Source organism: Megascapheus bottae, chromosome 13 (assembly GCF_031878675.1).
Source record: "Megascapheus bottae isolate mThoBot1 chromosome 13, mThoBot2.hap1, whole genome shotgun sequence".
Classification (NCBI taxonomy): Eukaryota; Metazoa; Chordata; class Mammalia; order Rodentia; family Geomyidae; genus Megascapheus; species Megascapheus bottae.
This window is the reverse complement of record NC_143521.1, coordinates 39,390,223-39,418,163: the sequence shown is the minus strand read 5'-3', so window position 1 is coordinate 39,418,163 and position 27,941 is coordinate 39,390,223. Positions and strand designations below refer to the sequence as shown.

The window sequence follows — 27,941 nt, the reverse complement described above, 5'->3', positions numbered from 1 at the left end:
TTTTTATGACTGGGAATGAGCATACTGCCTGTCCATTCTCTTGTTGAGGGACATCTGGGTTGCATTGAGTCGGGGGCCTTTAAACAAGCACGCGCCTTTGTTTGCGCGCTCAGGTGCGCAGATGGACACGACTGACCTAGAATTCATGCTATGTGGGGTGAGAGGCAGGGCGGCGTTTCTTCTTCCTGCTTTCCCGCGTGGCAATCCGGTGGGCCCAACACGCAGCACTGGACCCTTCATCTGGGCTCCTCCGCGCCCCCTCTGAAACGAACTGTCTCTTCCGGGGTAGGCGTGGACGCCGGCTCTCTGCCTCTCTCCGTTCAGTTCCCCCCAACTATTTATCTGAATCCCGCCACTTGATTCTTCCCTTTTTTTTTTTTAACTCCGCTGTCATGCTTAACCCTCTGGATCGCTAAACACATCCTGGCAGCTCGGCACAGCGCACGAGGAGCCTGCTGTAGAAAACCGACCACGAGCCGAGGATCCTGGGTCCCGGGAGGTGATGGGGTGAGGACAGGGACGTTCTTCCGTGCCCAGCGCCACCGTGGAGCACCGGGCAGGACTGGGGGAGGCGCGGAGCCGCGGTGTCCCCGCCCTCTCCACGCCCATCCGCGCCCCTCCGGAAGGGCGAGCGGCAGCCGGGCCTCGCCAGTGGCAGCTATTTGAAGGCGGCGGAGCCGGCGGCGCCCTCGGCCCCCGGAGACCACAGCTCCGGCATGGACGCGCGGCTGGACAAGGAGACGGCGCAGTGGCTGCGCTGGGACCAGGTGAGGGGCGATCGCGGGCTGGGAGCGCTCCGAGGACGTGGCACCCCCTCTCCCCCGGCTCTCCTCTTTAGACCTTCCCGGCCTCCTCCAGCCCTCCCGGGCGCCCTCTCCTGTCTCTCGGGACTCCACCCCCGCTCCTCCTCGGGCGCTTCCTGTGGCGGGCGCGGGCCCGAGCTTCCTTCCTGCGCTCCCCTCTCCTCCATGGCTCAGCCGGAGGACACGGCGGCTGCCTGGTCCTTCCTCCGCCGGGTGGCTAGTGACGACATTCGGAGCTGGGCCTGCCGAGGTTGTGCAGCCACCTAGCCCACCATGCGGCGGGCGGGGACGGCTGGTCGGCGGCGGGGCGCGCGGCGTGCGGGCTCGGGGCCGGAGGGATCGGGGGGGGCGCGGCGTGCCGCCTGTTTCTCTGGGCCCAGGGATTTGCAAGGCCGCCTTCCACCCCAGCTCCTCCCAGGGCTGCTTCGCCCACGGGGGTCGTCCTGGTGTGGCTGGCCAGCGCGTTCCCCCGGAGACCTTTGCTTCCCTGAGAAGGCGGCGAGGCTAACCTTTAGGACACGTATCACCTTTCCGCGATCCCTCCCTCGTCACACCCTGCAGCCGGGAGTCAGCTCTGAGCTGGACTTCCTGGGTCCCCCTTACCCCGTCCCCAACCCCTAGCCTCTCCTTTCTTATCTATTCCTTCCCGTCTGCTTGGATTCCCCAGGATGGTGCTGACCGCCCTCTAATTTTATTCCTCAGGCTCTCTGTCATCCTTGCTTGGGGCCCGGGACTTAAATGGGGCTAGATACAGAAAGTCTTCCCTGACTGTCTAACTCCTGCTAAACCCCCTGGTAGCTCGTACAGCCCGTGGAGAGCATCTGGCACACACACACACACACACGCACGCACTTGAGTGATGGTGACTTGTCAGGTCAGCAGAAGCCAAGGTCACAGAAGGGCCTTCTCCCCTCCTCTTCCCTTTCCTCCCCCCCTCCCCAAGTTCTTGCTTATTGAACAAGACCCCTCACTCTCATTTTGTGTAGGCTCAGGTACTGGCTCAGTGCTGGCTGTGCTCCCTAATCCCCCACCCCCCAACTCTACGCCATAAGTTTTTTTTTTTTTAATATTTGTTGAATGAGTGAAGGGGATTGTAAGCTCACTGGCAGAGCTATCTTCGTTTTTACTCACATCCTCTGTCCTGGAAAATGAAATGTCAACAACTTCTATTTCCAGGATGCCATTGGCAACCAGCTTGGACAAAATTTCCTGTCCTGGAAAAATCACCTTTAAATGTTCAGGGAATGAAAAGTTTCCATTTGTGATAACTTTCAGTGTGTAGAGTTCTCTTGAAGTCAGGGGTTAATAACACATTGTTCCATAAAACTTTCCCTTTGGGAGGAAAACCAAGAGGGGGGATGGGGGGAGGGTAATAGGTACCAAGACATGTGAAAGGGTATCAATGTATGTAAATTAATGCACCTTCTATCTGGCAAATATCATGTAACCCTTTTATTAATTACAGTAAAAAATATTTAAAAAAAAAAAAACAAAAACTTTCCCTTTGAAGAAAAAAAAAAAGAAAAGGCCTAATGCTCATGGTGGCTTATACCTGTAATCCTAGCTACTCAGGAGGCTGAGATCTGAGGATCAAACTTGGAAGACAGCCTCAGCAAACAAATCCAAGAAACTCTAATGTCCATTTAACCAGCAAAATAGCTTGTAGTAGAGATGTGGGTCAAGTGGTAAGCTATAGCCTTGGGTTGAAAATGCTGAGCAAGAGTGCAACACCCTGAGTTCAAGACCTAGTATTAGCACACACACAAAAACACAGGCATGAGGGGCTTGGACTTTGGCCTAGTGGTAGAATGCTTGCCTAGCATGCACGAAGACCCGGGTTTGATTCCTCAGTACCACATACATAGAAAAAAGCCAGAAGTGGTGCTGAGGCTCAAGTGGTAGAGCTCTAGCCTTGAGAAAGTCCAAGTACAGTGCTCAGGCCCTGAGTTCAAGCCCAGGACTGGTTTAAAAAAAAATACGGGCATGAGTAGCAATGGGTGCCTTCTTGGTTAGCAGAGAAGAGCGTACATTCTTCCTTAGTTTTGAATGTTTCTCTCTCAGTATTCTTTCCTCTCAGTTTCTTTGCCTTGAGATAGATACCTCTCTGGGAAGGAGTGGCATGGAACTCACAGCTAAAAGTGTGGCAACTTCGGGCATCCTGTCCCCCAACCAGGAGATGCCAGCACTCCCAGTCGGTCCTCATTCCCACTGCTTTAGTTTCCTTGTCTTTCTGCTTTGTTTCTCTTATCTACTGAATCTTCCCTGAGTAACCAAGGCCAATTAGCATTTCCCCAATTCCACCTCTCTACTGGAAGCACTGGATTAGTCTGGATGAGGGTGGGTCTAAGAAGCCAGCTTTCTCATGCACTCAGCAGATATTTATTGAGCCTTTTTTTATATACCAGATTTGAGCCCTTTCTTGGGGGTAGCAGGCCTTTTGATGGGTAAGTCTCTGCTCTGTGATGATTTTATTGCTTTTAATTTTGAAAAAGTCGGTTTTTACTTGATTCATATTAAGTCTGGAGCAATCTGAGCATGTGGGCTTAATTTCAGCAAGTTAAGGTTTTATTGCAGTAGCATTTTAAGTTGAATGATGTGGCGTGTCTTTTCTGAGCGTTCTTCTAAGAAGATGCTAATGCTGATAATTCTGAAGTAAAGTACCTACTCTCTTACCCCGGAACTCCTAGCTTACCATCCGATTTGAAATTTGTGGGATAATCATTATTTTCTCTAATTTGAGCATTTCCCACAACCACCACAAGAAAATAGGGCAATGCATAAAACGAGTGTAAATGATTCCATGCTAGTGTATTTGAACTAACGGACTGGTCATACCATGCAGCCCCAGCGAGTCACTCAGTTTTGGTAGTATAGAAGAACACTACCAAATTCTCCATCCTGCCACCTTGATGTCTTTGAAAGATTCAGATTTGACCAAATATGTGAACACATTATAAAATGAGTAATTTCACTACAAAAAGTAACATTGCAAAAACTAAAATGATCTTAGGGAAGAACTTTTACGTACTATCAAGTGCCTAGCAGACAAAAATCCTTCACATTGAAGGAACTTAAAATTGTAAAACCAGTGTTAGAGAGGATTTAGATTATTTTACAGCTGGGGAAACTAACTCAAGGAGCTAGGTAGCCTGGCCAGATGCAAAGATTTAGTGAGGAATGTGTCCCGAGTCCTGTTCTGGATGTTCAGTGCTGGTCCTGAAACACCTCATTCTGTTTTTCCAGAATTTCTTGCTTTGACCCAAAAGATAATACATTGTAACATCAAACTCACCCTAACTGAGATTTTAGAAACATCATAAAATTGAAATGCTATATGTATGTACTTTTCCCTAGAAGAAATTAGAATTGTGGGATACTTTTTACAGTGAAGAATTTTCTCAGTCATTGATTATCTGACATATATATATATATAGTTATACACACACACACATATATATACATATGCATACATCTCTTTTACAGAATCCTTTAACTTTGGAGTCAGTGAAACAACTAATTGCAGAAGGTAATAAAGAAGAACTACAGAAATGTTTTGGGGCTCGGATGGAGTTTGGGACCGCAGGCCTCCGAGCTCCTATGGGACCTGGGATTTCACGTATGAATGACTTGACCATCATCCAGACTACACAGGTACAGCGCCTTTATCGTTCTACTTACCCCTAACATATCCCTGGCTCCTTTCATATTTGCCTGTCAAAATTTTGTTTTCACTCTGGATATGTTTTTGGACTTGGTGCGATGGAAGGAGTCACCACCATTTACTCCATAAACGAAGGCTTGTTCAGTTAGTTGAATTAGTATCTACCCACCCACCGATACACTCACCTACGCATCCATCTGTTTATTTAACAAATTTATTGAGTGCCTACGATGTGCCAGACAGTGACTAAAACAGACACCATTTCCTTGTGGAGATTTTATTTCAGTACAAACTCATTGATTAAGATGATGATGAGGGTGATGAGGATGAAAGAAGGGGGATGTGGAGGAGGCAGGAGGGAGCCACACAAATGCACTTATTTACACTATGTCCTGTCTGGTAAAAGTGAGTCAGTAAATGTGGCTCATATTTAAGAAGAAGGCATAGAGACACCCCTTTGTCAAGTCTCCGCTTGAAAAATCTCAAGGTGGAAAAGTGCATGAGACTAATCTCTAGGTAACTCGTAAAGTGTTAGAAGTGAAGCTGTGGCTTGGCACAAAAAACACACAGTGCACAAAAACCCACATTTCCTTGAATTTATTTCCTTGTATTCCTTAGCTTCGGGGGAGGTGCCCAGTTCAATATATTGGATATGGGAAAAGGAAAATCATGATAAATTATCACAGCTCTTGTAACAAGAGGCTGTGACATATTCCCTCACCCAAATAAAAGCTCTACTTCAGCTTATTCGAGACTAAAGCATCACTATTGCTCCATCTCTTCATTCTGTCATATTGTCCAACAGTTAACATTGGATTCCAAGCTCACCGCTTTCTTCTGTTGGGAATCTGAGGTTGATGGGAGGTGGTAGCACCACTGAGTATGGGAGGATTGTCCCAAAGCACACAAGCTTCTCCACACTTAGCATGTTTTCACCCATCTAATTCTCAGTCTCATGTGCTAGGTATGGTTGTTATTCTGCTTTACAAAACGGGAAAGTGAGGCATGGAGAGGTACAAGAGCCAGGCACTGGATCACGCCTGTGATCCTAGCTACTCAGGAGGCTGAGACCTGAGGATTGTGGTTCAAAGCCAGCCCTGGTAACAAAGTCCATGAGACACTTGCCTGTAACCAGAAGTGGCACTGTGTTTGAAAGTGGTAGAGTGCTAGCCTTGTGTGAAAGAGCTCAGAGATAACACCCAGGCTCTGAGTTCAAGCTCCTTGACTGACAAAAACAAAAAAGTGGAAGAAATTGTTGCCTGCTTGTAGGTGGCAGAGTGGGATACCAACCCATATTTTGCCCCTAGAATGTGTGCTTTAGCCTCCACACTGAACTGCTTCTCACCAGGCTCAGCTCCCCACGGGACCTGAATTAGGCAGGTTAGTGCAGCTCTCTGAGCCTCCGTGTTTCCATCTGTGAAAAAGGATTTCTGGGCAAAGTTGATCTGGGATGGTGCCTGATACAGAGAGATGGAAAGTAAATGAGGCTGAGGATAAATTATCATTGCTAAATGTTCTTGATCACTACAAAGTTTTTTCTTCTTCTTCTTCTATGATGTTCTTTGTGAAAGTTGAGAAATGTTAAGTTTTTTTTTCTATGTCATATGTACAAAAGTTGCATTCAGACATATGAGGGGTGTTTTCAGGGATTTTGCAGATATCTGGAAAAGCAATTCGGGGACCTGAAGCAGAGGGGCGTAGCCATCAGCTTTGATGCAAGAGCTCACCCGCCCAGTGGGGCCAGCAGCAAGAGGTACTTCCACGTTTTCACCAACTGATTTTTTTTTAAAACAGCTTTATTTGGTGCTTTTATTTTTGAATCACTATATTTCAGTAGTTTGGCTTAAGTACATCACTGACTACCTTGCTTAACTATTGTAAACAAGTTCAGTTTGCAGCTTTTAAATATTCTTCATTTAGACTTTGGTTAAGGAAATAAATGTATGTGGGCATTTAAGCATGTAGTACTTTTTTAAAAGAAATGTTTTCTAAACGGGCAATATGATTTCTCCATCTCACTGGCTGCCTTTAGCCTTTATTTCTTCTGTTTTGTTTTGTTTTGTTTTTCCCTACCACTGTTCATGACCCTCTTTATCTTCCCATTGATTTTTTTTTTAATTTGTTTGTTTGTCCGAGTGTTAGGGCCTCATGTTCTTTATTTGGCTTTTTAACTTAAGGCTGATGCTCTTCCAGCTTTTTGTTGGTCAATCAGAGATAAGAGATCCAGTTTTCTGCTTGTATTGGCTACAAACCATGATCCTTGGATCTCAGCCTCCTGAGTCGCTAGGATTACAAGGATGAGCCACTGGCACCCGGCTCCTTCTTCGTTCTTGATTGCTAAAGTGAAAATGCATTTTTATAAGATTCCCAAACCTACGTGATTCCTTTATGTAGCTGAAGATCAATAACCGTAATGGTGATGGTGGTGATGGTGGTGGCGCTGATGACAGTGACAGCAATAATGAGTTGAGTGCTGATTAGGACTCAGACAATTACATGTTTACCCACTTAATCCTCAGAAACACCTGTAAGGTTTATGGTTTTATCTTTTTGTCCTGTCATTACAATTTAAATAGAGGAACTTCAAGCACCAGGATTGGCCTGGTACTATAAAATTATAATATACTTCAAATTGTGCATCAATCTCTGTGACAACTACTCAGCATGCTATGTGCACACAACCCTTATGGGTAATACATAAATGAGTGGACATGGCTGTATTGCAACAAAACAATTTTTAAGAATCCCTTCTCTTTACCATCTCATGTGATCCTCTTTCACTTATATATTTCTCTGTATTTTAATCATCCTAGAATACAAGTAGTAGCTGTTCTTAGATCAAAAGAACATATGAATATTTAATCTTAATGGAGAGCCTTATTAATTTTGTAGCATTGGATGAATTCATGAAGTGCTAGCTTGGCCCATCGGTAGTCCTTGATATGAAAAGCATTGATGGGAATAAGTGTGTGGCTGTGAGGAAGGGATTGTCGACAGGGAAGACATGACATCAGCCCCTAGACTGAACTCAGGCAGGCATGAGGATATCAGTCTTCCTGTGTTGCTGGCTCAAAAATAGGACTTTCTTGGTTAGGCTAGAGAGAAGCAGTGGCTCTGGGGAGGAGGGCACAGGGGTTAAATTCTGAAGATAGGGATGTAGCAGGAAGCAGGATGTTGGTTTGTGGATTTACAGTGGGGGAAGAGACCGTGAGAACTAGATCAAGAGCATGCTCGGCGCCCCAGGCCAGGTCACAAGCTCTTGCCAGAGTTGCAGGGTACACTGCCTTCGTCACTTCCCAGATTCCTCCCCATTGCAGGCTGCATGGCCTGCTTCAGCTACATTAATGTGGTCTGTTAAAGTAGAACATGAACTCTGGCCTTAGGATCGTGTCATCGGCTTCAAGGCATTACTGAATTCTACTGAAATTTTTGGTTCAAGTCTCTGAGGCTGAAGGGGGAAATAGAGTGGTGTTAGCAGCTACTCTTTGTCACAAAGAAAGTACAAGAGCCCAGGCACTGTTCCTGGGTTCCTTTTTGCTCAAGGCTAGCATTCTACAGTTGAACCACAGAGGTCCTTCCGTCTTTTTCTGTGAGTAATTGGCGATAAGAGTCTCACAGACTTTTCCTATCCAGGCTGGCTTCAAACCACAGTCCTTAGATTTCAGCCTGAATAGCTAGGATTACAGGCATGAGCCACTGGTGCCTTCATTAATTTTTTTTTTGCCAGTCCTGGGCCTTGAACTCATGGGCTGGGCCCTGTCCTTGGGCTTTCTCAAGGTTAGAGCTCTACCACTCGAGCCACAGCACCATTTCTGGCTTTTTTTTTTTTTTCTATGTATGTGGTACCGAGGAATCGAACCTGGGTCTTCGTGCATGCTAGGCAAGCACTCTACCACTAGGCCAAACTCCCAGCCCCCTTAATTAAAATTTTAACCTTCTAATTTTAAGTATCTGAGGGGCTACATAAGCAATATCTATGAATGATATGCAGAGAACATACTGAACATTTTTGGTGCACATTTCTCCTCTGACTCCTACATATAGTTATACACACCCACACACACTTACCCACACACACTTTGAGTGTCTTCTTTGCTGATTTTAAGATATGCCCTTTGGACATATATCAGGTGGTCAATCCTGCCTAGCAAGTACTCTTAGTTCAACATTATAGCTTTGCAAAATAGGGCCTCTGAAGTCCACCTAAAGATATGATAAACTAACATTTTACCAGAGTAGCAGTGACCAATACAGAGTGAATACAGTTTGAAATTTTTTTTCTGATTTTCATTATAATTATTTTGCTTAATTTTTTAAATATTTTTATCACTTTCCGCTATGTTAAAAAATCTATTACCATCAAAGTAATTTTGGTATCCCTACTGATATTGGGAAGTCTTGCATTTGAGGTGTTGGGGTGTTGAGGCTTCCTCTTCAGGCCCCTGCCACCTCTAGTGCCCGAGAAATTGGGGGAGAGGATGACTAGTGCTTTAATCTTAGAGTGAATGGTTTACTTACTTAGGTATTTTAACCCAACCACAAATAAAGAGAATTGAAAACTGGGTACAGGCTTGGGTCCAGTGTGCAGAGGCCACTGGCCATCGAGCCTGGTGCCTGGCCGGTAGACCCATTTCTGTGAAAAGCTAAGGGGTCACTGATGACTTCTCAGGGTCCTCTGGCTTTGGTGGTCCATGTCAGGGTAAATATTTATAAGACACATTGCCCCAAGACATGTTCAGCATGCCTGGCTTCCGTCCAGGCTCTGTCCCTCGCTTCCTACTCTCTCTTATCTTCCTTGTTGCTGCATTTCTAGGTTTGCTCGACTTGCTGCAACCACATTCATCAGCCAGGGGATTCCTGTGCACCTCTTTTCTGATATAACCCCCACTCCCTTTGTGGTGAGTAATCATTTCCCTTCCTTCCTTCCTTCCTTCCTTTCTTTCTTTCTTTCTTTCTTTCTTTCTTTCTTTCTTTCTTTCTTTCTTTCCTTCCTTCCTTCCTTCTTCCTTTCTTCCTTCCTTCCTTCCTTCCTTCCTTCCTTCCTTTCTTTCTTTCTTTCTTCTTTCTTTCTCTCCCTGCCCTCTCTCTCTCCCTCCCTCCCTCCCTCCCTCCCTCCCTCCCTCCCTCCCTCCCTCCCTCCCTCCCTCCCTCCCTCCCTCCCTCCCTCCCTTCCTTCCTTCCTTCCTTCCTTCCTTCCTTCCTTCCTTCCTTCCTTCTTTTCTTTCTTTTCTAACTCTGAGCCTGGGTGCTGTCAGAGTTTTTTTGCTCAAAGTTGGTGTTCCTCTATTTGAGCCATAGTTCCACTTCCACCTTTTTTTATGTGTATGTGGTGAATTAGAGATAAGAATCTCACATTTTCCTGCCTAGACTAGCTTGAAACCTTTACCCTCAGATCTCAGTCTCCTGAGTAGTGAGGATTATATATGAACCATGGGATTATCATGTCCTTCTAACTTCCTGTCCTGGCATCAGACATGGAATTTTGCAGGCTTAGTGCCTTTGAGATTTAGATACTTCCATGACAAAGAGTTTCTTGGCATTCATAAGGGCAGCTCTTTCCAGGAAAGACAAACCTGTGTTTCACCCACCCACTTCTAGTATTAACCTTTTGCTTCATCGCAACTGATTTTAAGGTTATGCTCGAAAACACAGAGAATATGGACTCCCGTGTGTCCTGTGTGTGGCCCTATGCATATACACCTATGAGCGGACACATTTTATAAACTAGGCACAATAAATGATGAACAACAATAGTTGATAATAAGCAGAATAACTATAACAACAGGCCGTGAGAAGATAGTTTCTCTTCTCTCTCTCTTTTGAAAGAGTTAAGTATTAGCTTATTGGTAACTGAATTGGCACATACCCCGTGGTGAAGATCAAGGGGAGACTGTTCTGCACTGCTTAGACATGGCTCAAAAATCCCACATGGCACTTTGTGATACACATTGTGTTTGTGGAAAGGGAAAGGAGCAGGCAGAAACACAGTGTACAATAGACATTTCAAGTATGTCTAGTCTTCTGTTCAAAAAACCTCTCTGTTGCTCTGTTTCAGCCCTACACGGTGTCACATTTGAAACTCTGTGCTGGGATCATGGTCACAGCCTCGCACAATCCAAAGGAAGACAATGGCTACAAGGTACTTTTCGGTGTCCGGTAGTGGCCCTCCTGTGGACAGCCGTCCCTGCACTGGACCTCCTCCGTGCATTCTTGGTTCTTTTAGGTCTACTGGGACAATGGAGCCCAGATCATCTCTCCACACGATAAAGGGATTTCGCAAGCCATTGAAGAAAATCTAGAGCCCTGGCCTCAAGCCTGGGATGATTCTGTCATTGACGCCAGCCCGCTGCTTCACAACCCCAGCGCCTCCATTAATAACGACTACTTTGAAGACCTTAAAAAATACTGTTTTCACAGGTAACTGACTTGTTTGGCACTGACCTGTTCAGTGAGGGTGATTCAGCCAAAACTAAACTCTATCAGTGTTCATTGAGTTCTGGTCTTTGGGTGGTACATATACTAGAGTTACATATACAGTTACTTAGAGTCAGGCATTGACCAACTTTTGATAGACAGATAATAAGACTTCCAGCGTGGCAGGTTCCATTGACCCTTTCTCCACTAGCCAATTTTGTTGTCGCAAAGAGAAGTAGTGAAGTTATAGCTTCATATACAAAAGCAGGCTACCAGCCCATGGGCTATCATTTGCTGATCTGTTGTAGACTCCGTGCATTTATGGATGTGGGTTTGTGTGTCTATGTGTATAAATGTTCATTTAAAATTTCTACCTGAGCCAGTCACCGGTGGCTCACACCTATAATCCTAGCTACCCAGGAGGCTGAGATCTGAGGATCACAGTTCAAAGCCAGCCTGGGCATGGCTGTGAGACTCTTATCTCCAATTAACCACCAGAAAACTGGAAGTGGCACTATGGCTTCAGTGGTAGAATATTAGTCTTGAGCTGAAGAGCTCAGGGACAGCTCCCAAGCCCAGAGTTCAAGCCCCATGATTCGCCAAAAAAATTTTTTTTACCTGATCAGGAGACAGAGATCTGAGGATCAAGGTTCAAAGCCCACTCTTGTAGGAAAGAGGAAGAGACTCTTATCTCCAGTTAATCTGTGGAGCTGTGGCTTAAGTGGTAGAAGGCTAGCTTTGAGTGAAAAAGCCAAGGGACCATGAGTTCCTGAGTTCAAGCCTCAGTACTGGCACAAACCAAAAATCAGACAAAACATTTACCAAAGGTATTGAAAACAATCCTTTTTCCATCTCAAGGAAAAGCCCCTAATTTGTAAATGTGGGGGCCATGTTTATCATCATGCATAATCCAAGCAAAACACTCCTGGGAACTTTGTCTCTGCCTCTCTGGTAAAGAATTGTCGGCTGAGTGCTGGGGGCTCACTCCTTTAATCCTAGCCACTCAGGAGGCTCAGCTCTGAGGATCACGATTCAAAGCCAGCCTTGGCACAAAAGTCCCAGACACTTTTCTCCAATTAACCACCAGAAAACCAGAAATGGCACGTGGCTCAAAGTGGTAGAACACTAGCCCAGGCCCAGAGTTCAAACCCCATGACCAACAAAAACAACAACAACAAAAAAATTAGTTTTTGCTACTGCAAGGAGAAACAAAGCCAACATTCTTCTCATAAGAGTGTGTGTGTGTGTGTGTGTGTGTGTGTGTGTGTGTGTGTGTGTGCGCGTTTGCGTGTGCGCTCCTGCACATAAATTGCTTTTTAGAACTGGGGGTGTCACTATGTGTTAGAGCCACTTGTCAAGCACGCCTAAGATTCTGGGTACCTTCTTTTGCACCATAAAAATAACAAGAGAAAAAGGAGTCCCCCGTGCATTCACAAAGTTGGCAGTGGTTACCACACTACCCTCTAAAATAAGCAGTTGATGCTCCTACAAGCACTGCATGATGGGATGGCACTCCAGATTACTCCCAGGACTAACACCATTAAAGCCCTCCTTTTCTTGGACTGGCTAGGTGACAATGCATGGTTTATTCATTAGGAATAAACTTCCTTTTTTTTTTTTTTTAACATTTTCTATACGTTTAATTTTTATGTTTAGATAACTTCTAGTTTTATAGAGCTAAAGTATAGTCTTCCTCCTGTTATTACTTTTGATGTTTTTAAATTGAAGTGTTTTGTTGCAGTTTAACTATTTTTGCTAATATTGGCCAGGCTTCTGTGGCTCATGCCTAAAATCTGGTTTATTTAGGAAGCTAAGATCTGAGGATTGAGGTTCAAAGCCAGCCTGAGCAGTAAAGTCCATGAGACTTCTATTTCCAATTAACTAGTAAAAAGTTAAGTGGAAATTTGGCTTAAGTGGCAGAGCACCAGCTTTGAGCAAAATGGCTCAGGGACAGTGCCAAGGCCCTGAGGTTAAGCCCCAATACTGGAACAAGAAGGGAAAAAATTATCAATTTTTTTTAGACTTTTATGTATGGTTTCTGAATTTAAAAACTTACTCTACACTTAGATTATAAGTGTTTGTTTAGAGTATAATTGTTTGTTTGGTTGTCTTTTTGTCAATTAAGGGGCTTATGCTCAGGGCCTGGGTACTGTCTCTAAGCTCTTTTTGCTCAAGACTAGTACTCTACGACTTTGAGCCACAGCACTACTTCTGGTTTTCTGGGGGTTAACTGAAGATAAAAGTCTTACAAACTTTCCTGTTTAGGCTGGCTTTGAAACACAGTCCCTAGGTCTCAGCATCCTGAGTAGGTAGGGTTACAAGTGTGAACCACAGGTGCCTGGCAAGAAAATTTTTTTTTTCTAAAGCTTTTATGCTTACATTTTCTGGTATTAGTGGTTGTTTTATTAGTGATTTTTAAGATTTCATATAGGGCTGTAAAACACAGAAGTAACTTCAATGGTTTTATTTATTTATTTGCCAGTCATGGAGCTTGAACTCAGGGCTTTGGCACTGTCCTTGAACACTTTTTGCTCAAGGCTAGTGCTCTGTCACTTGAGCCCCAGTGTCACTTCTAGCTTTTTCTGTGGATGTGGCACCGAGGAATCAAACCCAGGGTCTTGTGCATGCTAGGCTAGCATTCTATCACTAGGCTATGCTCCTGGCCTCCTTTTTTTTTTTTAATTTATTTTTTCTGGAACGTTATGGTTATACCAATACTATGAATTGGCTCATAAGTCAATACACACATATATATATGTGTGTATGATAAAAATGTATAAATATATATACATGTGTGTATATGTATATGAATATGTGTATGTAGTAGAACACCAGGATTTAAATGCGGAGTCCAAACAGAGTATACTAACCAGAGTGTTCCTGTCACTTGTGCACAATTACCTTTAGTTTTTTTAGCAGGGCCTCGTTATGCAGCCCAGTTCCAGCCTCAAATCTGCAATCCTCCTCCCTCAACCTCCTGAGTGTTGAGATTACAGGCATATACTCCCATGCTCAGTTCAATCTGTCATTTTTCTATCAAGTACCCAAACATCTAAATACTGTAACTTTGTGATATATTTTAATATTTAAGAGGTTTTATATAGCGGCTTTGCCCTCTCAGAAGCATATTATATTTAAGAATGTATCTATTTTAAACCATTGTTTTCTTAAAGAAAATGAACCTTGTTCATTTATTTATTTCTACAAAAGAAATAGATAATAACTTGAGCTTCTAGCAATGAAAGCTTTAGACGTTTCTAAAACCATTATGGTTATTTTTCTGAAATTTCTGTTAATTTTGGTTTTGTTGGTATTCTATGATCTTGAATCCCTCATGATTCTTTACCAAATAGCATTGCATTGTTGCTTAGCAAAGAAAACTGATTTTTCATATATTCATGTATGGGATAATTCATGGAAGGGACATTTGAAAATCATTTTTGAGTCTACCAAAGAGTATGTGGGGCCAGGAGTATGGCCTAGTGGTAGAGTGCTTGCCTAGCATGCATGGGGTCCTGGGTTTAATTCCAGGATACTACATACACAGAAAAAAATAGAAGTGGTGCTGTGGCTCAAGCGGTAGAGCGCTATCCTTGAGAAAGCCCAAGGACAGTGTCCAAGTCCCAGGAACAGCAAAATAAATAAATAAGTAAGTAAGTAAGTACGTAAGTACGTGGAGCCCTGGAGCCTTGGTTGTCACGGCCATAGACAGCAGCCATATGAGCAAGTGTAGGTTTCCTCCTGGAACCTGGGCTGGGGTTCTTGGTCGCACCCCACGTTGGGAAAACCAGCTTTTCTATGTCACTCTATATCAATCTGAAAGTCACTGGACTTGCCAGAAATAATTGCAGAGTGAAATCTAAAACCTGCACACATTGGAGGAAGATCAGACTAGAGAGAGAGAGAGAGAGAATAGATGTTTCTTCCTCTCTCCTCTTCCCTCTCCCCACCCCCTTGAGTGCTGGCACTGGATCTTGAACTCAGTACCTTATGCTCTTGCTTGGCTTGAATCATTCCTATACTTCAGGCTTTTGTGTGGTTTAATTGGATATAAGAGTCTCATGGACGTTTTTTGCCTGGACTGACCTCGAACCAGGATTCTCAGATCTCAGCCTCCTGAAAGCTAGGATTCCAGGCATAAGCCAACAGCGTCCAGCAGTATTTTCTTTTGAAGTGAAATCAGAAAGAGAGCTGCTTATACATTCTTGCTGCATGGATATTTCAGTCTTGAGTCTGACTTGTTGGTATTTGTGCTTGTTTTCAGAGCCATGTGTATTTGTTTTCTCATTTTATCCAGGAGTGTGAACAAGGAGTCCAAAGTGAAGTTTGTGCACACATCAGTCCACGGAGTGGGGCACCACTTTGTGCAGTCAGCTTTTAAGGCTTTTGACCTGGTTCCCCCAGAAGCCGTTCCCCAGCAGAGAGAGCCCGACCCCCAATTCCCGACTGTCAAATACCCCAACCCCGAAGAGGGTAAAGGTGTCTTGGTAACCTACTTTTATTAAATAATAACATCTAGATTTTCCCTCCTACAGTTTACCTATTTAAAAATTTATTAGCCAGTCAAATAAGTTTTTCTGTGTTTCATTAAACTGAAGGAATTAATTTCATCATTGTTAAAGTCATTGATTTCATCTTTTTGTTTTTGTTTTTTTTTTTAATTCTCCCCAGGGCTTTATGTTTTCAAGGTAAGCACCAAACTGCTGAACCATACCTCCAGCTCTTTTTTGTTAAGTGCTTAATTTTGAGGTGAGGGGGTTCTCTACCCCTTACAGGGTTCTCCACCCCCTTCTGGCTAAGATTACAGGGGCACCCCACCTCACCTAGCTTTCAGTTGAGTAGATGTCTCAATAGCTTTCCTGCCTAGGCTGGCCTCTGTTCACGAGTCTCCCAATCTCAGCCTCCCAAGTAGCTAAGCCTACTTTATGATCCTTATTTTTTTTTAATTTTTATTTTTTTTGCCAGTCCTGGGCTTGAGCTCAGGATCTGAGCACTGTCCTTGGACTTTTTCAAGGCCAGAGCTCTACCATTTCAGCCACAGCACCACTTCTGGCTTTTTTCTATGTATGTGGTACTGAGGAATCGAACCTGGGTCTTGATGCATGCTAGGCAAGCACTTTACCACTAGGCCAAACTCCCAGCCCTATGATCCTTATTTTAATTATTCTTTTGGTGCTAACTTGGGGTCTTGTACTTTCTCCATTTGCTTGGCTGATACTCCTCCCTTTGAGTCACACTCCAGCTTTGCCTTGCTGTTTGGAAGATGGAATTTACAGGACTTTTATGCCTTGTCCAACCTCCAACCACAGTCCTACAGATTGTAGGTCCCAAGGAACTAAAATTATAGTCTTAAGCCACCAGTGCCTGACTTAGTTTAATTTCTTTTCTTTTTTTTTTTTTTTTTTTTTGCCAGTCCTGGGCTTTAGCTCAGGGCCTGAGCACTGTCCTTGGACTTTCTCAGGCTAGAGCTCTACCACTTGAGCCTCAGCACCACTTCCGGTTTTCTATGTATGTGGTACCGAGAAATCGAACCTGGGTCTTCATGTATGCTAGGCAAGCACTTTAACCACTAGGCCAAACTCCCGGCCCTTAGTTTAATTTCTTAAAGGAACTTTTCAACTTTGACATCTTAGCATCCTGATGGATGGAAAAGTTGAGATCTAAATAATGTTTTTAATTTAATTTAATTCAAATGTAATTTGCTGTATTTCCTGAATGCCAAAAAATAACAGTAATAGAATGAAATTTTTTATTATTTTTTGCGCCAGTCCTGGGGATTGAACTCTCTGGGGATTGATCTTCTGCTCAAGGCTAGCACTCTACCACTTGAACCACAGCATCACTTCTGTCTTTTTCTGTTGACATGGTACTGAGGAATCAAACCCAGGGCTTTATGCATGCTAGGCAAGCACTCTACCGCTAAGCCGCATTCCCAATTCCCTGAAATTTTTTAGTATCATGACTTTTTAAAAAAATTTATATGCTTCTGATACAAAGAAGTGTTATTTTAAGTTATGTTATATATAAGATCTTTTTTGGCAGGATTGGGGTTTGAACTCAAGGCCTTACTACCACTTGAGCCACATACCCCCTAACTCTTGTGCATTAGTTGTTTTTCAGGTAGAGTTTCACACTTTTGCCTAAGGTCAGCGTCATTCTGCCATCATTCTTTTTCTCCTTCTTATAGAGCTGCATTTGCAGATATGAGCTAACACTTCTTGCGTGTCATTTGAGATAGAGCCGTGGTATCTTTTTGCCCAGGCTGGCTTTGTCATCTTCCTATCTGTTTATAGATGTGAGCCACTGTGCCCAGTTCATATAACATTTTTTATGGTCCAATAATGATGATACTGAGTGAAGTTCAGTAAAGGTTTATGAAGATCGCCACACAGTATGCCTACAAAACCAGTTCAGCACCTTGTTAACATGTAGGTGGAACCACAAAGCAAGTAAGAGCCACACACCAAATGCCCTCCTTATCTTGATCACATGGGATTGTCAAGAGCAGAAGCCAGACTGGCTCCCAAAAGAAAATGAATTGGACCTGTTTAAAGACTAAAAATATCTGAGTTTTCTCAATGTTAAGTGGTCACTTATTTTCATACTTTTTTTCAGACCTTATCCTTTGCTTTGGCTGACAAAATCAAAGCCAACATTGTTTTAGCAAACGACCCAGATGCGGATCGACTTGCTGTGGCAGAAAAGCAAGACAGGTGAAATTACTTGTGACTAGATAATGGGAAATGCAAAGGATGAAATCTTAGCCATGATATGTTCCTGGGGAGAGTGAAGCTAGTTTCAGTGGAAATACTTCCATTTATTTTACAGATCCTCTCACAAAAGTAAGATGCTGTTCTTTAATAGGGAGGGTACATGCTGGCATGCATAATGTGGACAAAACAGTCTGTTGCAATTGAAATGACTTCGTGAGACTCTCATTTTATAATTGAGTTGAAAGTAAATTGAGGCTGGTGCTATGCAGTATTGTATTTGTCAGTGAGTTTGAATTAGGGGGAAGAGGAACAGACAGAAGAATGTCTGTGGGCTGTTGGCACAGTGTGAGATACAGCAGACCCTCGAGTTTGCACAACGTTGTATAGAAGTCAAACCAGATCTTTTACTAAAGATGAAAATAAGCTCATTCCAGGTCTCTCTGCCATGCTTTTTATATATGATCTTCAAAGCAGAGATGTTTGTCTAAGCATACTGACAGATACAAGGTAATCTATGGAATATTTGTGAAGTGGCAGTTGCATTTCTGATCAGTAATGTAATTCTTGTTGGAAGCATGTTGAGTCTCATTTACTTAGCTTTCCCATCCCAGTGATTTCTAATACTTTCCCGCAGCTCACTGAAATGAATGTTTTGTTATGATTTTTTCTTGCAGTGGTGAATGGAGAGTATTTTCAGGCAATGAGCTGGGCGCCCTCTTGGGCTGGTGGCTCTTTACATGTTGGAAAGAAAAAAACCCAGATCGCAGTGCCCTCAAAGACACTTACATGCTATCTAGCACTGTGTCCTCCAAAATCTTGCGGGCCATTGCCTTAAAGGAGGGCTTTCACTTTGAGGTAAGGAGCTTATGGCACCAGCACAGTTTCCTTATTTTCTTGCTCTGGAGAGAATATAAGGAATTTTTTTTCTTTTTGTATCATCTCTTTAGGAAACATTAACTGGTTTTAAGTGGATGGGGAATAGAGCCAAACAGCTAACAGACCAGGGGAAGACTGTCTTATTTGCATTCGAAGAAGCTATTGGTAAGAAGTGATCCTGCGTGTTAATGTAAAATATGTAAGTGGGAACCTTGCCACTTAAGCCATGCCCCTAGTCTAGCATTTTGCTGGTTATTGGACCTAGAATCTCACAAGCTTTTCTATGTAGCTTCCTTCAAACCACAGTCCTCTAGGTCTCAGTCTCTTAAGTAGCTAGGATTACAAGTGTAAGCCACTGGGACCTGGCTACTGGGTTCAAGTCTTAACCAATTGGGATAATGAGAAATGTGCATTTATACTGTACCATTTGCAATGTACAGTAGACAGGATGTCAGTACCGTAAAGCTGGACCCAGTGTAGTTAAGGGGCCCACTCTTAAGTGTGTGTGCCTGACGTGCATCTCTGCAGGGTACATGTGCTGCCCTTTCGTTCTGGACAAAGATGGAGTCAGTGCTGCTGTCATCAGTGCAGAGTTGGCAAGCTTTCTAGCAACCAAGAATTTGTCTCTGTCTCAGCAGCTGAAGGCCATCTACATGGAGTAAGTCTGCTGAACTGAATTAATATGTTAAAAGGTTTTATTATTTTCTTGAGTGTGAGTACTTTAATGAAGCATTCTATTTCTTATGAGAAATTAGATCACCTTTTCCTTTTCTGAATTTTGCCTGCACTGTGCAGAACTTCTGGAGACAGCACATGGCAGGACTGCCTTTCAGTCTTGAATTTACAAATACAAGCTGATCCTAGGACAGATTATTAGGCCTCTTTTTCCCCCACAAGTACTGTGTCTTGAATTCAGGGCCTGGGGTGCTGTCCCTTAGCTTATGTGCTTAAGGTGCTTTATCACTTGATAAAGATTTTTCCTAGTTAATTGGAGATAAGAATCTTAGGGACTTTTTTGCCTGGGCTGTCTTCAAACTGCAATTCTCAGATCTCAGCTTCCTGAGTAGCTAGGATTATAGACATGAGCCACCAGCACCATTTAGGCTGTTTGTTTCATTTATTTTAGAAGAAATAGTTGACAACAAATAACCATGTATCATATATAACACTACAGAGTTATTTGTTGCTCATTTTGGTATTTTTTTAAAATAGGTATGGCTACCACATTACCAAAGCTTCCTATTTTATCTGCCATGATCAAGGAACCATTCAAAAATTATTTGGAAACCTAAGAAACTATGATGGGAAGAATAATTACCCAAAAACTTGTGGCAGATTTGAAATCTCCGCCATTAGGGACCTTACAACTGGATACGATGACAGCCAATCAGATAAAAAAGCAGTAAGTAATATTTACCCTGAACTCTTTTTTTTCTTTTTTGCCAGTCCTGGGCTTGAACTCAGGGCCTGAGCACTGTTCTTGGACTTTCTCAAGGCTAGAGCTCTACCACTTGAGCCTCAGCATCACTTCTGGCTTTTTTCTACGTATGTGATACCGAAGAATCGAGCCTGGGTCTTCATGCATGCTAGGCAAGCACTCTGCCACTAGGCCAAACTCCTGGCCCTCACGTTTACCTTTTTAATTTTCATTTTTGCACAATCTATTTCTAAGAGATCCATGGTATTAAAAAGGTTACAGTGAAACCTGCCACCTGCTGGCCAAGTGACCTCCCACTCTTGTTTCTTCTGTTGCTTCCCTATTTTATCCTGCAGTTTGGATTTGGCCCCTATACTTCCTGCACACTGCACGCTCTCTGCTGTGCCCTACCAAATCAGATTGCACATTTATTTTTATTTTTTTGTGTTGCTGGAACTAAGGGTCTGGGCACTGCTCCTTAGCTTTTTCAATAAAACGGGCTCCATCACTCGAACCATTTTGCTTCTTTTTTTTTTTTCCTCATTAATTGGAGATAAGAGTCTCACAGACTTTTCTGCCTGGTCTGGATTTGCATTTTAGTCCTCAGATCTCAGCCTCCTGAGTAGCTATAGTGATAGATATGTGTCACCAGATGAGCCTGGCAGATTCTAACTTTTTATCAGTATGGGTAGAATTACTGAGGCCTGCTGCTTAGCTAACTAGTATATTTTTGGTGAGTCTTCCTTTATTTCTTTGTCTTTTTTTTTTCTTTTCTTTTCTTTTTTTTTTTTTTTTTTTGCCAGCCCTGGGCTTGGGCTCAGGGCCTGAGCACTGTCCTTGGACTTTCTCAAGGCTAGCACTCTACCACTTGAGCCTCAGCACCACTTCCGGCTTTTTGCTACGCATGTGGTACTGAGGAATCGAACCCGGGTCTTCGTGCATGCTAGGCAAGCACTCTACCACTAGGCCAAACTCCCAGCCCCCTTTATTTCTTTAGGAAAAAAAATGTTTTCTGTAGTTAACAGTTGCTCTGTTCTTTAACTTGACTCTTTATCTATTCAACTGTCCCCAGCTCTTCCTAAATCTTTCAAATGACTCTTGGTAATATGTTACACATGACAAAAGAATTCAACTATTTTGGGGTCTCCATTTTATCTCCAGTGGATTCCCCCCCTCCACCCCCCCATATACTCACCCCTCATCCAGGCTATGCTAGCTAGCTATTTCCTCAGAATGTCATCCTGAAAAGGCCAGGGCTGAGACTCCTATTCTGAACCCCCTCCTTTCCCTTTATTTATTTTCCTACATTTCATCCTCTAATTGCTTCCTGAAAACAAGTGGGGTCAAGTTTTAGAAGCATTTAGTTCTGGAAATGTCTGATTTTTGTCCTCACATTTTAACTCAGTTTTGAGAGCACTGCTCCGTTAGAGCTTGGCTTTCCCGTATTACCTTGAGCATCCACGCATTCTTTCCTTCAGCCCATATTTGAGGCCTGCTGTATACTGCATACAGTGATGCCAATGTCATACTTAGCTGTTTCTTCACAACTTGCTTTTCTTCCTAATTTTTTTTCCTCTGTGTTGGTTGTGGGAATTCAGGGCCTGGTGTTGTCCCTGAGCTTTTTCACTCAAAGCTAGTGCTCTGAGCCATAATGCCACGTCAGGTTTTCTGATGGTTAATTGGAGAAAAGAGTCTCTAGGACTTTCCTGATTAGGCTGGCTTTGAATCATAATCCTCAGCCTCCTGAACAGCTAGAATTACAGGTGTAAGCCACTGGTGCCCAGCTCTTACTTTTCCTCTCCATGGGGAGATTTTAGGAATTTTTTTTTTCTGGACTGGGTGTTCTTGGATGGCATGGTGTTGTGTGTGGGTTTGTATTTATGGGACCTTCGGTGTGTTAGACTTGTCACTGAGAAAGAGTCACATCAACTTTCATCTCCTCTTTGCCCTTCTGTTTATGCTTAGTAAATTACATCTATTATTATTTCAGTGGTGTTTCAGGGACTATCCGCTCCAGATACAGCAGCTAGAGCTTTAGTTTTTGTTTTTTTAAAGTCCTTAAAATTCTTGTTTGGCCAAGTTTCACTTTGCAAGAATGTTAAAAGAGGTGACATTCATCAACATGCGTTGTTTTCCTAAACTGCTTTGTTGAATGGCAATTTCTTATAAACACTTATAGACAACTACTTATAAACACAATAATAAAAAAAAAAAAGGTTTTTGGGCCAGGAGTTTGGCCTAGTGGTAGAGTGCTTGCCTAGCATGCACGAGTTCGATTCCTTGATACCACATACTTAGAAAAAGCCGGAAGTGGTGCTGAGGCTCAAGTGGTAGAGCTCTAGCCTTGAGAAAAATCCAAGGACAGTGCTCAGGCCCTGAGCTTAAGCCCAGGACTGGCAAAAAAAAAAAAAAAAAGTTTTTGCTTTGCAACCATGGACTATGATGTAATTTTTAGTTCATTATTAATCCATTAATAATGATAAATGGTGGCTCGTGCTGTAATCCTGGCTGCTCTCGAGGCTGAGGTCTGAGCACTGTTCTAAGTGCACCTAGGCCGACAGATCCAAGAGACTTTTCTTGCCATTTAGCTGGCAAGAAGCTGTAAGTAGAGCAGTGGCTCAAGTATAGAGTGTCAGGCTTGAACAGAAAATCCAAGCAAGAGTACAAGTCTCAAAGTTCAAGGCAGCCCCCCCCCCTCAACTCACACTCAAACATGGAAAGTATTCTTTTCTATAATTGTTTGGCATGATTTTCTTGCTTCCCCAGGGGAAAGTATCAGCTCGGCCACGACGGCTTGTGTTCACAGTGGAACTAGGTAACAACACATATGAATTAATTCCTAGGTTCTTCCCACCAGTAAGAGCAGCCAGATGATCACCTTCACCTTTGTTAATGGAGGGGTGGCCACCCTGAGGACCAGTGGGACAGAGCCCAAGATCAAGTACTACGCGGAGCTGTGTGCCCCACCAGGGAACAGGTATGTTGGGACCGCAGCTGGTTAAGGTTTTATTCCCTGGGCTTCCTGTGTTCAAGTGCTAAGTTCAAGTGTGCAATTTTTCAATGTATGCTTTAATTAAACTGTGGCCACACTGTAGTGTGAACAACACTTGAATATTCAGGGATAAGCATGCCTATGTCTTTCTTCTCTTTTTCTTTCTTTTTAGTTCTCTTACTGCTTGCTTACTTCCCTCCTACCTCTCTTTTTATGGGAAAATTACATTTCAAGTGTCAGTAATAAAAATGAATTGCTCTTTTCTGGGCACTTTTATTAATAACCGGTACCATAGAGATTACTATTGGTATTATTATTAACCTGAGGCATTATTATTGTTATTATTATGATTGCCTTGTTGCCTTTCCAGGTCTCTGATAAAATCTGTTCCATGTGTATTCAGTAAAGATGTTTGAGTACCTGCATAGCTGTGAGCCTTTAGCTCAGGGAGGATCAAGTTTGTATCAGAAGGAGTCTTTGCTGCCAAAGAGATAGGGAGTTGGGAGCTTCCAGTTCATAAACCTAGGTTGCACACCTTCTAGCCATGGTACCATTTTGAGCTTTCCTACATAAAAAAAATGATGCATGTCCTTGAATGTGGAAATTTGACCTGGCATAAATATGTAGTCTCCATCCTGAAGAGAAACAGCTACTTCAGCGGTTGAGATATGGATGATTTTAGTTTTAGGTCAGTAAAGATAGGAAAATCTGAGAGACTTTAAAATAACCAACAAAAAGCAGAACTGGATATCCAGGAGCCAATGACATAGGCCTATAATCTTCAGCTAAATTTGTAAATAAAGTTTGAGATATAACCTTGCCCATTTCTTCATAGACATGGCTTCTCCTGCATTTAGCAATGGCTTTACTGCTGTTAACACAGTATGTGTGTCGTGGCTTTAGATCCATTTTCCACCTAGTACCTAAGGTCTCACTTCATAAAGAAGGAAAATATTCCAATAAATATAATAGAACATTTTTTTAAAGTTTCGCCAGCAATTTACAAAAAGATACCTAAAGTTTAGTCCAATAACTTATTCAACATTTTAAAGTAATAGCATAGAGCCATAAACCATCACAAAGTAGAGACATGGCAGGTGCCAGTGGCATACACTACTCATGGTCCTGAGATACAGAGGATCTTAGTTTTAGGTTAGTAAAGACAGGAAAACCTAGAGACTTTATCTCTAAAATAACCAACAAAAAGCTCAACTGGATATCAAGGAGCCAATGGCATAGGCCTATAATCCTAGTTATTCAGGAGGCTGACATCTGAGAATCAGGATTCAAAGCTAGCTCAGGAAAATCTATCTCAAAATATGCATATGATGGTGTACATAAACTCAACTACTCAGGAGGTGGAGGTAAAATTGTAGTTCAGGCCCATTCCAAAGTTAGCATGAGGTCCTATCTATACTAAAAGCTGTGGGAGGAAGGGGTGGCATTGTCCAAAAAAACAACATGTACTTATTACCTGACTTGTGAACGTCTCTGTGTAACACCTTAATGATAACAATAAAATTATGTTTAAAAGATAAGTAAGTAAAAGCTCTGTGGCTGAAAGTATGGCTCAAGTGATAAAACACTTGCCCAGCAAGCTCAAAACCCTAGAATCAATTACTGGTATGAAAAGGAGAACCCTTTGAATCATATTAGTATTAGGCTAGAGAATAGGAAGACATATTTCTGTTTTAGGAATTATTGTTTTACTAAATCGTGTGCAGTATTACTGATCTTCCCCTCCCCCACCAAGTAAATGCTTGTAAATACAGTGTCAGAAACATTAAATCAATAGACATACATACCATGGCTAAAACCATACCAGAGTAACAAATGATAGTTAACAGTAAATTCTTTGAGTTTCAGTTTTAGGTTTTTATTTTAAATAATTAACAGTTGTCAGGAAGGCAAATGCAGTAATATTTTCTTCAAAGCATATTTATAGAGAAGGAAAAGCAACCAGTGTAGGTCCTAGTATTTATGAGATATTTTATACATATGTTGAAAGTCGGGATAAAATAATTACAATGATAGGTACATTTATTCAGGTCTTCAGGCCAAATTCTGTGCTAATTATTTTATGCAATGTATTTCAATCTGAATAACCACTCTCTCAAGAGGGTAAAGTCTTTATTCCAATTTTACAATGGGGAGCTCAGACCTCGGAGGTCCCTGCCTCAGGACACATAGCTACTTGAACCTAGTGGGGATATAGTTAATGTCTGCAATCAAGTCAATTGCTTTCATTGTCCTATAAAAACAAGCTCACATAATTACAGGGACTTACATTTCCACTCAAATGAGCTTTGCATATAAACTCTGCAAATAGTTGAGAATAAAGTATGAACAGCATTTTTCAAATCTAGATAACTTTGTTTGAAACTTACAGAAACGCATCCTACCTTCCATAAGTTGCTACAAATTTGCATAACTATGCCAATTTTTTTTTTTTGCCAGTCCTGGGGCTCATGCATGCTAGGCAAGTACTCTTACCACTAGGCCAAACTCTCCGCCCCTAATTGAGCCAATTTTATGGATTATCACGTATAAATGAGGGGTTTCCGTACTCCTTAAACACTTGACTGTCTTGGATCTACCTCCCTAGATTTTCACTTATACTTTTGTTATAACAGTTCCTTTTGTTTGTTTGTTTTTTTCAAGATGAATTAACTTCCCAAGGGGACATAGTCAGGGAACATTTCCTGGTGTGTAACTGCTTGGTCCTGCAAATTTTCCCCCGGTGTGTGGACTGCGGATGTTAGGGGCAGGTTTAGTTCGGGAGACTTTTACCCAGGGACATCCTGGGTAAAAGTTCAGCAGCATTTACAGTCAAGAAAATTTTCTCTACACTCTACGCTAGTAGGTACATGTATTGCAAATCTAGATAGGCTATGCCCAAACTGGGCTTCTTACCATTTCTACTGTGGCAGGTGCCGGTGGCCCATGTCTGTAATCCTAGCTGCTCAGGAGGCCAGGATCTGAGGATCACATTTAAAGCCACCTCAAGCACGAGAGGCTCTGAGACACTTATGTCCGGTTAACTGGCAAATAGCTGGAAGTGGAGCTGTGTCTCAGGTGGTAGAGCATTTGAGCGAAAAAGCTAAGAGACAGGACACAGGTCCTGAGTTCAAGCCCTAGGACCAGAACACCATACACACACACACACACACACACACACACACACACACACACACACACACACACACACACACACTCTTGAATGCAAAGAACAAGAGGTAATTTGGTTTATAGGTAAGACCTTGGAAAAACCTTTAAGAAAAATAATAAATATCTCATTAGGATTTTTTTTAAACAGTCAACAGATACATTTCCTTCATGAGTTACTGTCTTCTGGTTAGTTCTTCCTATTGGGGTTAGAGCACGTGGTCAATAGAGGGAGCGTTTGAAAGGCGCCTGAGAATACTCAATTGACCTGGATTTCCTCCCCTCACTTCTCAGTGATGCTGAGCAACTGAAGAAGGAACTGAATGAACTTGTTGATGCTATTGAAGAAAACTTTTTCCAGCCACAGAAGTATCATCTGCAGCCAAAAGGAGACTGAAGGACTCCAGTTCAGCAGAACTTTTAAAAGCAATATTTCCGAGGACCAAGCAATTCAAATTATCACTCTTAAGTATTTATATAGCTTCCAGAAATATATTTTCCTCTTTGTTTTATGTTTATTCTTTAAGAAGAAGTAGGAAAAGTAAGTAAACATCCTTATTATGCCTGTAATCCAGTTACTCAGGAGACTGAGCTCTCAGGATCAGTTTGAAGCAAGCCTAGGTAGTAAAGTCTGTGCGACTCATCTTCAGGAAACTACCAAAAAGCTGGAAGAGGAGCTGTGGCTCAAATGATAGAGCATCAGCCTTAAGTAAAAAAGCTAAAGGGGCAGGACCTGAGTTCAAGCCCTAGTACACACACACACACACACACACACACACACACACACACACAGAGTATTATGCTTGGGCATTATCTGGATATTTTTTAAATGAAAATTTTTTAATAACTTTCAAAAGCAGGTTGTAATTGATGGCTTCATTTGCATAGATGTGTGTCTGCTGTATAATTCTTTTGATATGCAGTTGAAATAATCAGAAATCATACAATTATTAAATTCTGGGCTGCCACTTGTTAGGTATATTTGTGGTCTATGTAAGAATTTTTTATATTTAAAATAAATGAGCAGATCAAAAGTTGTCTTCACATTTGGGAAATATTCAATTCATAGGAACCTGTGAAGTAAAACAAAAGCACTGTTAAAAGGAATTTTTAAATGTTGTTTTATAAAAACCTCCATTTTATCTGGGTGCCAGTGACTCATTCCTGGAACCTCAGCTACTCAGGAGACTGAGGATCATGTTGTAAAGCCAGTCCAGGCAGAAAAGTCTATCAGACTCTTTTTTTTTTTTTGCCAGTCCTGGGCTTGGGCTCAGGGCTTGAGCACTGTCCTTGGACTTTCTCAAGGCTAGAGCTCTACCACTTGAGCCTCAGCACCACTTCCAGCTTTTTGCTCTGTATGTGGGGTACCGAGGAATTGAACCCGGGTCTTCGTGCATGCTAGGCAAGCACTCTACCACTAGGCCCAAACTCCCGCCCCCCCCCCTTTTTTTTTAAATCAGTGTGGGACTTGAATTCTGGCTCTGGGCGCTGGCCCTGAGCTCTTCAGCTCAAGGCTACCACTCTACCCCTTGAGCCACTGAGCCACTTCCAGTTTTCTGGTGGTTAATTGGAGATAAGAGTCTCACAGGCTTTCGTGCTCAGTCTGACTTTGAACCACGATCCTCCAATCTCAGCTTCCTGAGTAGCTAGGATTACAGGTGTGAGCCAGTGTGCCAGCCTTAAGCAGAAAAAGCTAAGGGATAGCACCTAGGTACTGAGTTCATGCTCCAGTGCATGCTTTTAGTTTTATAGTAAAACTGAGCGAAGGGTTTAGAGTTGGGGTGGGTAAACCCGTCTCCACACACATAGGCATACTGCTAATCAACAGTCCCCTCCACGGGATACATTGTTTCTACAGAGAAAGGACACACATCATTACCCAAGGTGAAGACAGCAAACA

At 42.7% G+C, this 27,941-nt stretch overlaps 1 protein-coding gene across 2 annotated transcripts; it reads left to right on the top strand.

The window, feature by feature from the left end:
* Window positions 1-633: 633 nt before the first annotated feature.
* Pgm2 (phosphoglucomutase 2) lies at window positions 634-27,288 on the top strand. Of its 2 annotated transcripts, none has more exons than XM_090343725.1 (14): window positions 634-767; window positions 4,287-4,454; window positions 6,111-6,217; window positions 9,278-9,362; window positions 10,520-10,603; window positions 10,688-10,881; window positions 15,176-15,365; window positions 17,494-17,591; window positions 18,266-18,446; window positions 18,539-18,632; window positions 18,996-19,125; window positions 19,680-19,869; window positions 22,728-22,861; window positions 26,336-27,288. In XM_090343725.1, exons 1-14 carry the CDS (start codon window positions 717-719, stop codon window positions 26,436-26,438), a joined length of 1,809 nt encoding a protein of 602 aa, XP_090199851.1. In that variant the 5' UTR covers window positions 634-716; the 3' UTR covers window positions 26,439-27,288. The 2 variants fall into 2 exon arrangements, with proteins under 2 accessions (XP_090199851.1, XP_090199852.1); XM_090343726.1 differs by lacking the exon at window positions 634-767 and adding an exon at window positions 979-1,053.
* Window positions 27,289-27,941: the final 653 nt, after the last annotated feature.